Here is a 12202-nt window from a genome sequence, read left to right on the forward strand (position 1 = left end):
ATTGCTGACAGCAGAATGAAAAATAATGAGAGTACTATAATCTAACATTAATAAAGCTTATGAAAAAGACAGGAGTTTCATTTTAGGCCTAACAATTTTGCAAATACTACTGAGAAATCCTAACTAATTGCAGATGATGAACTAAAGAAAAATATCAGCTGTACTGCAACTGACCGACAGTCATATAAATATCAGTATGTGATAGTAAGGTATACATTCTTGTTAATAATGTTACGAATATAAATATCATAAAGCCCTTTGCAAACTGAGTGAGACGGTGCGACGGTTCAAACCCATGTCTGGTCATCCCAATTTAAGTTTTCCACGATTTCCTTAAATTGCTTCAGGCAAATGCCTGGACAATTCCTCTGAAAGGGCATGGCCAACTTCCTGCCCCATCCTTCCATAATCTGATGGGACCAATGACTTTTATGTTTGGTCCCCTCTCCCAAATCAACCAACCAACCATTATGCAAAACTTTTACATTTTTTCACAGAAAATAAAATCACTAAAACATATGTGGGAGTTAAAGAAGAATAACTTGTGTTTTCTCAAGGCCAAACCATATTTACAAAACGATATACTTGGAAAAAAATGGACAGACAGTGACATTCAAAGCAAGATTAACATTAGTGTGCATTGTTTTCTTTTATTTAATTTTCATTGTGAATGGTTGCTAGGTCAAATGTTCAGTTTGTTATAGGTTTGAAGGAGCTATGTGCTAGAATAAATAGGGTCTGTTGCCTTCCATTTTTTACATTAGTGATATCATCATTTGTCGCTCATTTTATGGTAATATGTAATAAGTTAATCTTTCTGCAAAATGAGGAAGGGGAGGTACTGGATATTTGGGTTTATAGTCTGACACTCATGCAGCCACCTTGTGATATTTTTAATATGTTATCAGATTCGTGAGATGAGTAGGTACAATCTGTAAAATGAAAAACCAGATAGGGCACATGGCTAGTGAAGACTCAAATGTATATTTTCAATAACAGCATTAGACTTTTTTATTTTGGTACTTTTTGTACAAAAGAGTATTACATGTAAAATTGGTGTATTATGGACATCATCAGCAGTTCAAGATTTTCACCATTTCTGTTGCCATATTTGCACTTGCAGAAACATTCATTATTTACAGTGATATCTTGCATAATAAAAACTGAGAAGCACACATAAGTGATGGTGCAAATGTTATTAATTCACAGCTCTTTCTCATTATCTGCAACATTACATTTTTCATACTTTTTTAATTTTTTAATGTTTTTTAAAATTTTTTTAGATGCGATGCTCTTATACCCAAATAGCTGCTGATTTAGGTAATATGATCAGGTACATAAGGAAGGGGGAACCACATAAAAGATATATAAAAAATTGCTCTTCGTGTTTATTAAATATTGGTTATCAAACTGGTGCTGTTCAGTAGCTCTACCCTCCTTTTATGATAAAATAATTATCATTATATAAAACGTGAAAAAAGTTAAAAAAAAGACAAAAATGAAATTTAAATGCTACATTAAAGACAGATGATTACAACTGTTGCATCTATCCTTAATGTGATTTTATTCCTTCTTACTGTATAATCTTAAGACAAAACTAAAACAAAACAAAAAATACTTCAAATATGCCTGGAAATGGATGAGAACACCTGTACTGACCAACACTGAAACAAGGTCTAGCTTCAATAGTAGGCACTAAGCCTCAAGTGTTTTATAAACAAAAGTCTTCTCTCAGGAGTAAATTAAAGAGAACTATGCAGAGTAAGACATGAAAGAGACAAATTATTGCAACCTCTGAACAGAAAAAAATGGTAACATGCTTTTGCAGAAAACATTCTAGTCATAGTTTGCTTTGGACCAAATGTTAGACATCTTTGTACAGCAACTTGGGTACATACTGTGTCTTTCTCAACTGTACTGTTTCCTTGTCTCGTTAAGTTGATAATAAGAATGTCTTTGTTTCAAAACCTTGAGATAGTGTCTACTTGTAAATGTCATCAACAACATCTGGCATTATGAATGTTTGAAGATTTGTACAATTAAATTACGAAGCTGAATTAGGAGGTATGCTCTGTTACTCTTATATGTACAAGCAGTAAAACACTGTTACTGGAGCAATTGCTAAGATGATTTGTTATTTTGTAGCACAAATGGCAACTTACATTTGATCATTGTACATATATTTAAATGAAAATAAATATGCACATTGTTAATCAGTCTTATTGTACGCTCAGCAAACCAGATATGCTTTTCTGCTATTGCTGTAGTGTTATTTTTACAATCCGTAATATAGCAATAAAATTTTATGTAATCTTGTTTCACTGTACTGGCACTGCCATAAGTTATGTATGGGCACAATTTAGAACTACATTATTGCTTCTCTAAACAGTGAGGTTTGACAAAAATGTTACTGCTGGTGAATATGAATGAAATGGAAAGGAATTAAGCAGCATACAGGATTTGTGCCAATAGGTATTCTGCAAGCAGCAGAATAGAAATGGTGGTAAAACTATGGTGAAATAACACAGAAGAACCTGTCAACAAAACAAAGATTAAAACTGACTAGAATGACATTAAAAGCAATAAACTCTGTTTTCTAATAAAATCTGTTGTACATTACATAAAGTAAGTGGGAAATGTTTTCAGTGGCATTTCTGGTGACTTTATTGTAAGCTCTCACTTGTGACAGAACTATTTATGGTTTATTAAAAATAAAACTTGAGCATATATATGTATATTGTAGGATAATTACACCACAGTTTGAACATTTACCAACACTGATCCTGTGTAATTTACACTGACTGTTTATAATTTGCATCGACTGTTACTGTTTCGCACACTGAAGAATAAACATTATGTTTCTGATTGCAGAAAATGTCTGCAAATGATATTATTTAAAGATAGCATTCACAATTCTGAGCTTCACATGTCCATACAATTTCCTTTTTTTCTTTCTTTTCGTTATCTGTTTAACAGAAACAGTATGAGCAAAGCAAATATATTTTTTGTAAATCCAAATGAGTTAGATATATCCGTAAGAAAGAAATTGGATTTATTTGGTTTATTTCAGACGGGGAATGGATTTGTACATCAAACTGCTAAGTCAATTCATTCTTGGCAAGGAGCTTATATGTCCTGTTATTTACAGGTTTTTAACTTCACATTTTAATCTGTGAATTAACGATATGGGCATGATCATTTAATTGTTTGCTTTAAAAGTCTCTAGTGACCTTTTGACAATGTTATCAGGCAAATATTTCTCCTCAGACCAACTACTGATGCGAGTGCTGTAATATAATGTCATAAATTCATAAAATGTGAGCTGGTTTGTATCTGAATTTTACAGAAACTGCCATTTTAAAAATCATTTTTAAGCATTGTCAAGTAATTTTGCAATCAACTGTTGCCCCTACAGCACAAAAACGGAAACATACTCAGAACAATGGCACAGAGGAAGCATATAGAAACTGAAGTCTAAGAGTAGCTAGACAAATGAGATTTCTTAACTGACATCGACAGCAAAATTGTCTCTCGACGAAACATTTCAGTAACAAACCAAAACATTTAAACTGTCGTTCCGTATGTGCTAAATGTGACTCTGGACGTGTCGGTGTCCAAAGTGACATCTTCCGGAGAGGCAAGGTCCACCCTGACGGAGCCCGAGTCGTTCCTCCGCCTGGCGCTCCAGTCTGAGCTGCGCCAGCTGTAGGCTCCGGCAACCTCCCCAACAGAGCTCCTGGAGCCTCCGGTCGAATCTGTGCCGTCGCCATTCCCGCCGCGGAACCTGGCCACATTTGAAGCATCTTCCTCCGCTGCCGCTGCAGGATCACTGTGCGCTTCCTCGACCGCCCGTAAAATGTTCTGGCAGAGTTCGGAATCGAGGGGTACGGGGTCTTCACTGTCACGGTTGTGAATGGTGATAGCAATATGTACCGGGTGAGGAACCGGTAGAGGTATCGACAGTTTCTCTGCACTAAACGGCCGACATTTGCGCTTCCACGGCTGCCACAGAGTTGAAGAAGGGTCAGATGTGGACAGTGTGTGTCTCCTACGCCTGGCGTGATTTGCTTGTGTGTCTGTGGAAGAATCCCTGTGTAAAAAAAGAACAGCTTGTGACACAGTTTCAGCAGTATTTTAGGCACTCCTTAAGGTAAATCTGTTAGAATAAAACAAGATATAATGCATATATTCAGGAAGCAGGACTAATTACCATTAGTCTGAATACAGTTCTTTCTCTCCTGTTTTAATTTTGAGAGGTATTTATTATACCAAACTCTCACTATTTTATTAATATATCTCAATACAATTATCGATAATGGAAATTCACGGATGGAACAATATGTGAAATAAGGGAAAGCAGTCTGATATGTGGCACAGAGACACACTACATAGAAAACTAGCTTTTCAGCTCTCTTTTTTTTTTCTAGTAGGATGTGCACATGTTACACACACAATCACACAGAAACCAATTGTGTACTATTCCAGCTACAGCGATAATGATGATTGATTTATCAGTTATTATTGAGACCATGGATGTGGGGAGGGGGTATGGAAAGATTCATGGGCTGAGGCTGGGGTAGAGGAGTAGTATGATGCAGGAGTGGGAAAGACAGATGGCCCAATAGCTGCACAAGATGAAAGGACGTCTGAGAGGATAGAGCATGTAAGAGGTATGGAAACAGGGAGGAGGGAGAGGGAACGGAAGTTGGTAGTTAGAGAGAGAGAGAGAGAGAGAGAGAGAGAGAGAGAGAGAGAGAGAGAGAGAGAGAGAGAGAGAGAGGGGGGGGGGTGATAGGAGGGAGAGATAATGCCCAAATGGGGAGTGGAGAAAGAGTGATATGGGAAGACAGTACATGATCTGGATGGGGAAACTGCCTTCTCCCACCACTCTTTCTACATTTCTCATGTGGGCATTATATATATCCCTCCCCGCAACTACCTTCCTCCCTCCATCTCAATCTTCCATCTTTTCATATCTCTTAAATGCTCTACCCCCTCAGGAGTCTTTTCATCCCGTGCAGCCACGGAGTTGTCTGTCTCTCCCACTCCTACCTTGCACCACACTGCTACCCCCTTCCTGCCTCGAGTGTCCTGTTTAAATTAACTGATAATCAGAAATCAATGTTGCTGTGTCTGCAATAGTGAACATTTGGGTGCCTGTACAGTTTGTGATTGAATATGTGGACTGCTGCCCCACGAATAAATACATTTGTGGATTTTGGGAATTACCTTTTATGTAATAAAGTCAGTGACATACTTGCCTGTGTTTCTCTACACACTCTGGCGCGAGTCATATCCCTCTCCCAAACCGTAACCTTTCGGTTGTTCTGACATATTACAACCCGTGAGCTCAAGGACTGTAACAGTACTTTGTACTAGGGAAAGCACCGGAGCATAAAAGGCATCGAATGCTGTTTTCTGGTAAGTGTGGCTGCGTGCCACACATCGGTCTGCTATAGGTGCCTCTCCTTCACTTTAGATCCCGATACAACTATTTAGTAACATTATGAGCTATTTTTCTCTACTGTTTCCATCCATATTTCACTTTATTTTCCTAAGAGGCTTGAAACATACTCCTGTGGCTTGGGTTCTACGGACAATAATCTCTTTCTAAGAAAATGTCTTCTTATAGATAAGACAAAATCATAAGCTTACCATACTAAGTATCCTGTACCTACTTTTATAATTGGTTTCAACATATTCAGTATATTATTCTATTGGATTTAAAGTGAAAGTGAGTTCAGGAAGTAATTCTCTACCTTTGACAGATTCATCCTGCCTGAACGAACACTGTAGTATTGTCTCCAATGAAGATATCTCATAATATATTCTTCAATCTTAAGAGGACCTCCAATATTACTTCTATCCATGGAGAACTCCACAAACAAGGCTTTCAGGAATGTCTGTCCATCTTCATCTGATCCTTTCCCTAGCTGATACTTTTATAGGTATCAGACTTGTCATACTGTATCAGAGAGCACAGCCCATCACTGTGACACATTCAGTCCCGGTCACTATTCTAAAATCACTTGTCGGCTGTACAGGCTCCAGTGGAAAGTCCACATAGGCAAATCCACAGTATAACGAAAGGATACCTCGCTACTCACCGTAAAGATGACACATCGAGTTGCAGAGAGGTACGACGAAAGATTGTTACGTATAAGCTTTAGCCGAAGCATTTTTCAGAAAATACACATACCTTCATACGAGCGAGCACACCTCTCCACACACGACTGCTGTCCCCGGCCACTCCAACCGGAATGCAAATGACACGAATTGAACGGGAGCAACAATCCCGAGTTGGCCAGGAAGGGGGAGGCATGGCAGGGTAGGGGTGGGGGAAGAGAAGCGTGCAGTGACTAGCGGTGGCAGGACAGGGCTACCGGGCACAGCATCAGGTGGCTGTGAGGGATGGAGAGGGGGGGAAAGACCAGTGGGTGTGCTGGCAGAGAGCAGCACACAGTCAGGGTGAATCGTGAGGAGGTGACAGCACACAGGGGGGCACAAACAGGTAGCTGGACGGTGCAGGGGGGTAGGTTACCCTAGCGTGAGGGTCGGAGAATGTGTTGTAAGGGCAATTCCCATCTGCACAGTCCAGAAAAGCTGGTGTTGCAATGGAGGACACAGACATCCCAGGTTGTGAAGCAGCTATTGAAATCTTGTGGACAGCTGCATACAGCAGTCATACCGACATAAACAGCTGAGCAATGATTGCAGCAGAGCTGTTGCATAACACAGCTGCTTTCATAGAGAGCCCATAGACTAATGGAGCAGGATAAACCTATGACAGTTCTGGGTGGGTGGATTGGGGAGATCTTGCAACTGGGCCTTCCAAAGGGGTATCATCCTTGTGACAACTGGTTTGGACTGGACTGGCACAGGCACGGATTAGGATGCCGTGAAGGTCGAGTGGGCGATAGCACGACACTTCGGGAGGAGTGGGAAGGATCTCGTGTAGGATGTCTCTAACTTTGGGGCACGATAATAGATAATCGAAGCTGTGACAAAGGATACAGTTCAGTTCTTCCAGTCTGAACTGGTACTGGGTGACCAATGGGGCATTCCTAATAAAATAATAAATGAATATAATAGAGGGAAACATTCCACGTGGGAAAAATACAGTTTCAAGACACCATACAGATTATTCTTCTGAATACATCTGTTTATAAATTACAAACTAAATATTTGTTTGTATTGATAAATTTTACATGTTGATGCATTTTACATTTGGTAGTATACAATCACAATATTACAAATATTGCTGTTATCAACATTATATTAGTTGTAGGTCACTTAAAACTATGAGCTAGACATACTTACGAAGCACTTTTCATATAGATATAGTACTCATATAGGGAATAAAAAGGGTTTTCAATAAGAATTCTTTTTAGCTGGTCTTTTAATTTGTTAGTCGGAAGGGCTGTGAGGCTTTTTGGTAGGGCATTGGCTAGCTTCAGCCTAGAATGAAGTGAATTTTTTTTCACATAAAGCTGTTCTGTGGCTATTTACTTGGTATCTTAACTTGTGCCTTGTATCGTACTGGTGCAGGTCACAGTTAAAATTTGGATTTATTGTTTTCATGAGCAATATAACTTTCAATATGTATACACCTACAATGGTAAGCACACCTAATTTTGGGAACAGATTCCGACATGATTCTCTAGGTTTGGCACCACAAATAATTCTGATGACTCTTTTCTGTAGTATTAATAATGTGCTTAGGTTCACTTGAGTTGTTGCACCCCATATTTCTACGGCATAGTTTAAATTCAATGATAATAGGGCATGATAAGCAGTTTTTAATACACCCATATCCTTACAATATTTGCTAATCACTTTTATAGCAAATACATTCTTCGACAGCTTACAGGCTAAGGAATCGATATGCGTGTCCCATTTGAGGCTGTCCTGGATTGTAATTCCCAATAATTTTGTCCATTTTTTCATTTCCTATGGACAACTTCATGCCAAATTCTGTTTGTTTCCTTGTGTTAAATTCCATCATTGCAGTCTTTGAAGTACTTAGATTTAGATGGCTTTCATTAAAATACTTGACTATTTCATTAGTTACAGTGTTGCACAGTTTAGGAGAATAATACTGTATATCATTAACATAAATCAAGAAAAGAAGACAGAACCTTGAGGCACTCCATATTTGATATCAGTAATTTTAGATTTGAAAGCCCCACTGTTTGTTTTGAGCAAGACAAATTGTTTTCTATTGCTCATATACAATTTTATTAGCTCATAGCCAGTTCCTGTAATACCCAGGTTCCACAGCTTGTCAAGTAATATGGTGATGTTGACACAATCAAAAGCTTTTTCTAGATCAAGGAACACTCCAGTTACATACTCCTTGTTCTCTACGGCAGTTATTATTTTGTCTATTAATTGTGCTGCGACTACTGAAGTTGACTTGTTTTTCATAAAGCCATTCTGATTTTCAAATATTAAATTGTGTTGACTCAGGAATGTCATTAGTCTGGTATAAATAACTTTCTCAATTACCTTAGAAAATGCAGTAAGATTGAGATAGGGCAGTAGTTTTCAATTTTACATTTATCACATTTCTTGTAAATCAGGGTTACTTGTGCTATCTTTAGACTATATGAGAAACAACCTGATGCAATTACATCATTTACTGCTGTGGCCATGGCATCAGATATGTTGTCTATGCATCTTTTCGGTGTACTGATAGACAATCCATCATAGCCTGCTGATTTTGTATTTTTTAATAACCTTACTATGTTTCTGATTTCCTTGCTATTGGTTGGGTCCAAGTATATGCTTTGTTTGATTGGAATGCCCTTATATCTATACTGAAGATTCTTAAAATGGTTATTGACAGATTTTCAAACAGAAGAAAAGTACTCATTAAAAACATCTGCAGTCTGACATTGACATTTCATGATATGCTCTTTATGGTTTATAGTAAAATCACTAGTTGATCTGTCCTTACAATCCCTAAAGCTATTTATTACTTTCCAAACAGCTAAACGAGTGTTAGTAGAGTTTCTTAACATTGTGACTGCATATTTACTTTTAGTTTCTAGCAGCAGATCTTTATAATAATCATGGTAGTTCTTAAAGTCTACCTTTAGTCTATTATTATTGTTATTATTTACCATTGCATATTGGAAAAGACAGTTTCTCCCTTGCTGTTTTTACTTCATGATTTATCCAGTTTTTTTTTTTCAGTCATTTACTGTAAAGGTCGTTTCTGAGCATGAAACAATGAAGCAATAATAAAAATCTGATTCAAATTCACTGAAAGTAATGCTGTTTTTTTCACTCCATTGTAAGCTTTTCAGCAAACTGTTGAGATCTTTAACATTCTCATCAGTGGTGATTCTTTTTGTCACATATTGTTTCTCTTTTCTATTGACATGAAGCTTTTCAGCTGTATTGCGTGGTGATCAGAAATGGCAAGCTTCAGAACTGATACACTGCATGTAAAGTGGGACATGTTAGTTATAATGTTGTCAATGCACAATTTTGTACTATTGACCTCTCTAGTGGGCTCGTTTATCAGAAATTTTACATTAAATTGAGCTAGTATTAGAATTAGTGTTTTAGATATAGAGCCATTGGACAGTAAGTCAATGTTTATATCTCCAGATCTCCAGTTAGTATTATGTTAAACCAGCCATTTTTATTGCAGTATTTACTGTCAATGTCAATACGCAGGTCATTAAGAACGTCAAAGAAAATATCTAGGCTACCAGATGGAGGTCTGTATAGACCTATAATAATTAAGTTCTCTTTCCCCCACTTATTATTAATTGCTGCTAGTTCTGTTACACTCTCAGTGCTGAAAGCACTTACATCTATTACACTATAATTACTACCACTGGTTGCAATGCTAGCTACCCCACCACCATGTTTCTCTTTTCTACTGAAGGCAGAGCAAAAGATCATGGAGAGTGACTTACATACACTAATTAGCTCATCTGTGTACCAGTGTTCACTTATAACTAAAACATCAGGGTTATTAATTGCTGCAATGGATCCAACTCATTGTGCTTATTCCTAAGACTTCGAAAGTTTTGCTGAATTAATTTGAATGTGAGTTTGGATTGTCAAACACCTGATGGACGTGTCACCCTACCGGTCTGATTGTTTTTAAGACTACAATGGTTCCGCTGTATGATGTTAGGGCTGAGTTTCTCCTGCTGGGCCGTACAGGGAGATTTAGAGCTACCAGGCTGTCCAGCAGGGTTTACAAGTTTCCCTGGCTTGTCAGCAGTAGCCATTTGTGTGGCAGGTCCTGTCTGAGTGGGTTGTGCCATTCCATAGCAATGCACTTATTTACACTGCTTTGTGTAATGTTTCATCTGATTTTACCAATAATTAATTTACTTACAATGTTTTTACCTCTCTTATTCATTTTCATACCATGAGTTGTGTGCAGTCTCTATCTAGGTTACTGACGTTTACCAAAGACATATTGCGATATTTATTACATATTGTTTTAAGCCTATCCTTTGTTTTATGGACTTCCAAGTTCACAACAGATTGGTCCATTAGATCATGTCTCTGTGGATTCTTACGACAATTACTTTAGTAAATAAGTTATATACAACTGCAACCAGTCACTTTTTTCAATAATAATGCTTTATTACATGAACCGGTTTTCGAACCCTTTCAGGTTCATCTTCAGATGATTTCGGAAGGATCCGGGAAGTTACATCATTACTGGTAGTAGCATAATGCTGGGTGCTGGTTTGCGACAGTATAGGCGGCTTTTTTCGTATCTGTCTGCCTCCATTTTGATGTCCAGAACACTTTCACACGAACTATATTAGTTTACACTTTGACAGTGACACTTTACCAGGCTGGATCCTCCCGAAATCATCTGAAGATGAACCTGAAAGGGTTCGAAAACCGGTTCATGTAATAAAGCATTATTATTGAAAAAAGTGACTGGTTGCAGTTGTGTATAACTTATTTACATTTAATATACAGTCACGGTTCTAAAATATCCGTAATGGATAAGCATAATTACTTTAGTGCCAGTCAACTTACCAAGTGTTACTTTCATGTGCCTGATAGCGTCATTTGCTTGATTTTTAGCCACATCATTTGTACCACCAATGATAACGACATAATCATTTGCTGAGAAAGATTCACTATCTTGCACACACAGATTCACCACAGCAGAAAGAGGTGCACCAGGTTGAATGTGAGCCACAGCTGTAAAGCCGTCTTGGATACTTGTGATGTTTTGAGGTATTTCGCAAACATGACTGTCTCCATATATAAGAATCTGGCCCTTCTTGTACTTCTGGTTCTCCTCGCTTCTTCTAATGCCATTTTGGAATAGTTTGTTGCATACATTTTCATGGATTACACAGTCATTTCTTTCACGGATTTCACTGACATTACAATGAACATTTTGTTTTTGTTCACTCACTAGGTTAGCATTAATACATGAGTTTGGCTTGGTGTTTTTTGAAATTATCACTCGAAATTTTTTAACAGTTTGAATGGTTATTTTTAGTTGGCACGGATTTCAATGCTGCGACTTCCGCTATTGGTATTTCGTCAAGAATCTGATACCTGTTTTGAGTTATAATAGTCGGAAAGCATTCCTCGGTTTTTGATTTAGGCGTACTATCATTCAACAGGTGCTGCCAATCAATTTCGTTCACCTTTTTATTTAGTAATGTAACCTCAGCTTTTAAACACTGAATTTCACTTATTAAATCTTCAACTAATGCTGAGAATTTGCACTTACAGTCACAACTTTTTGTGTTTGTAATTTTACCTAAATTATAAGGCAGCACTGAACACAGTTACAGCTTGTCATAAATCCGTTGTTTTCTTTCACTGTTGTGTCAATTTCAGCACATCGAAAATGAACCAAATTGTTGCATTTGCTGCACGTGATTCCAATTTTCAACATTTTTTGCACTTTCTACACTTTTTATCGACTAAAGAAGAATAGAATTAATATAGGTAATTGTAATTCAGGAAGTCATTGTTTTAGTGAAATTGAAAATGGTTTGTTGTATGAATATGTTCAGTCTGGAAAATGGGGTGGCATATGTACTCCATTCATTAGAGTAAAAGTTGGTACCTGGGCAGGCAAGTGCCAGGAATATCTGCCATACTAAGCAAAAAGCTGAAGTGTGAGAAAGACTACATTGAAATCCTAGTCACTGGGGTAAAAATAAGAGGTGCTACAGGAAAACATAGTACA

General features: G+C 37.6%; 1 protein-coding gene across 1 annotated transcript in view; it reads right to left on the reverse strand.

The window, feature by feature from the left end:
• Positions 1 to 1002: 1002 nt before the first annotated feature.
• The window catches only part of LOC126237522 (uncharacterized), a 797357-nt gene continuing 786157 nt past the window's right edge, over positions 1003 to 12202 (reverse strand). The window contains exon 24 of the mRNA XM_049947691.1: positions 1003 to 4090. Coding sequence (XP_049803648.1) covers positions 3565 to 4090 — 526 coding nt within the window. The 3' untranslated portion in view covers positions 1003 to 3564. The remainder of the gene's footprint in view (positions 4091 to 12202) is intronic.

The sequence above is a fragment of the Schistocerca nitens genome, chromosome 2, assembly GCF_023898315.1.
Source record: "Schistocerca nitens isolate TAMUIC-IGC-003100 chromosome 2, iqSchNite1.1, whole genome shotgun sequence".
In the NCBI taxonomy this organism is placed as follows: domain Eukaryota; kingdom Metazoa; phylum Arthropoda; class Insecta; order Orthoptera; family Acrididae; genus Schistocerca; species Schistocerca nitens.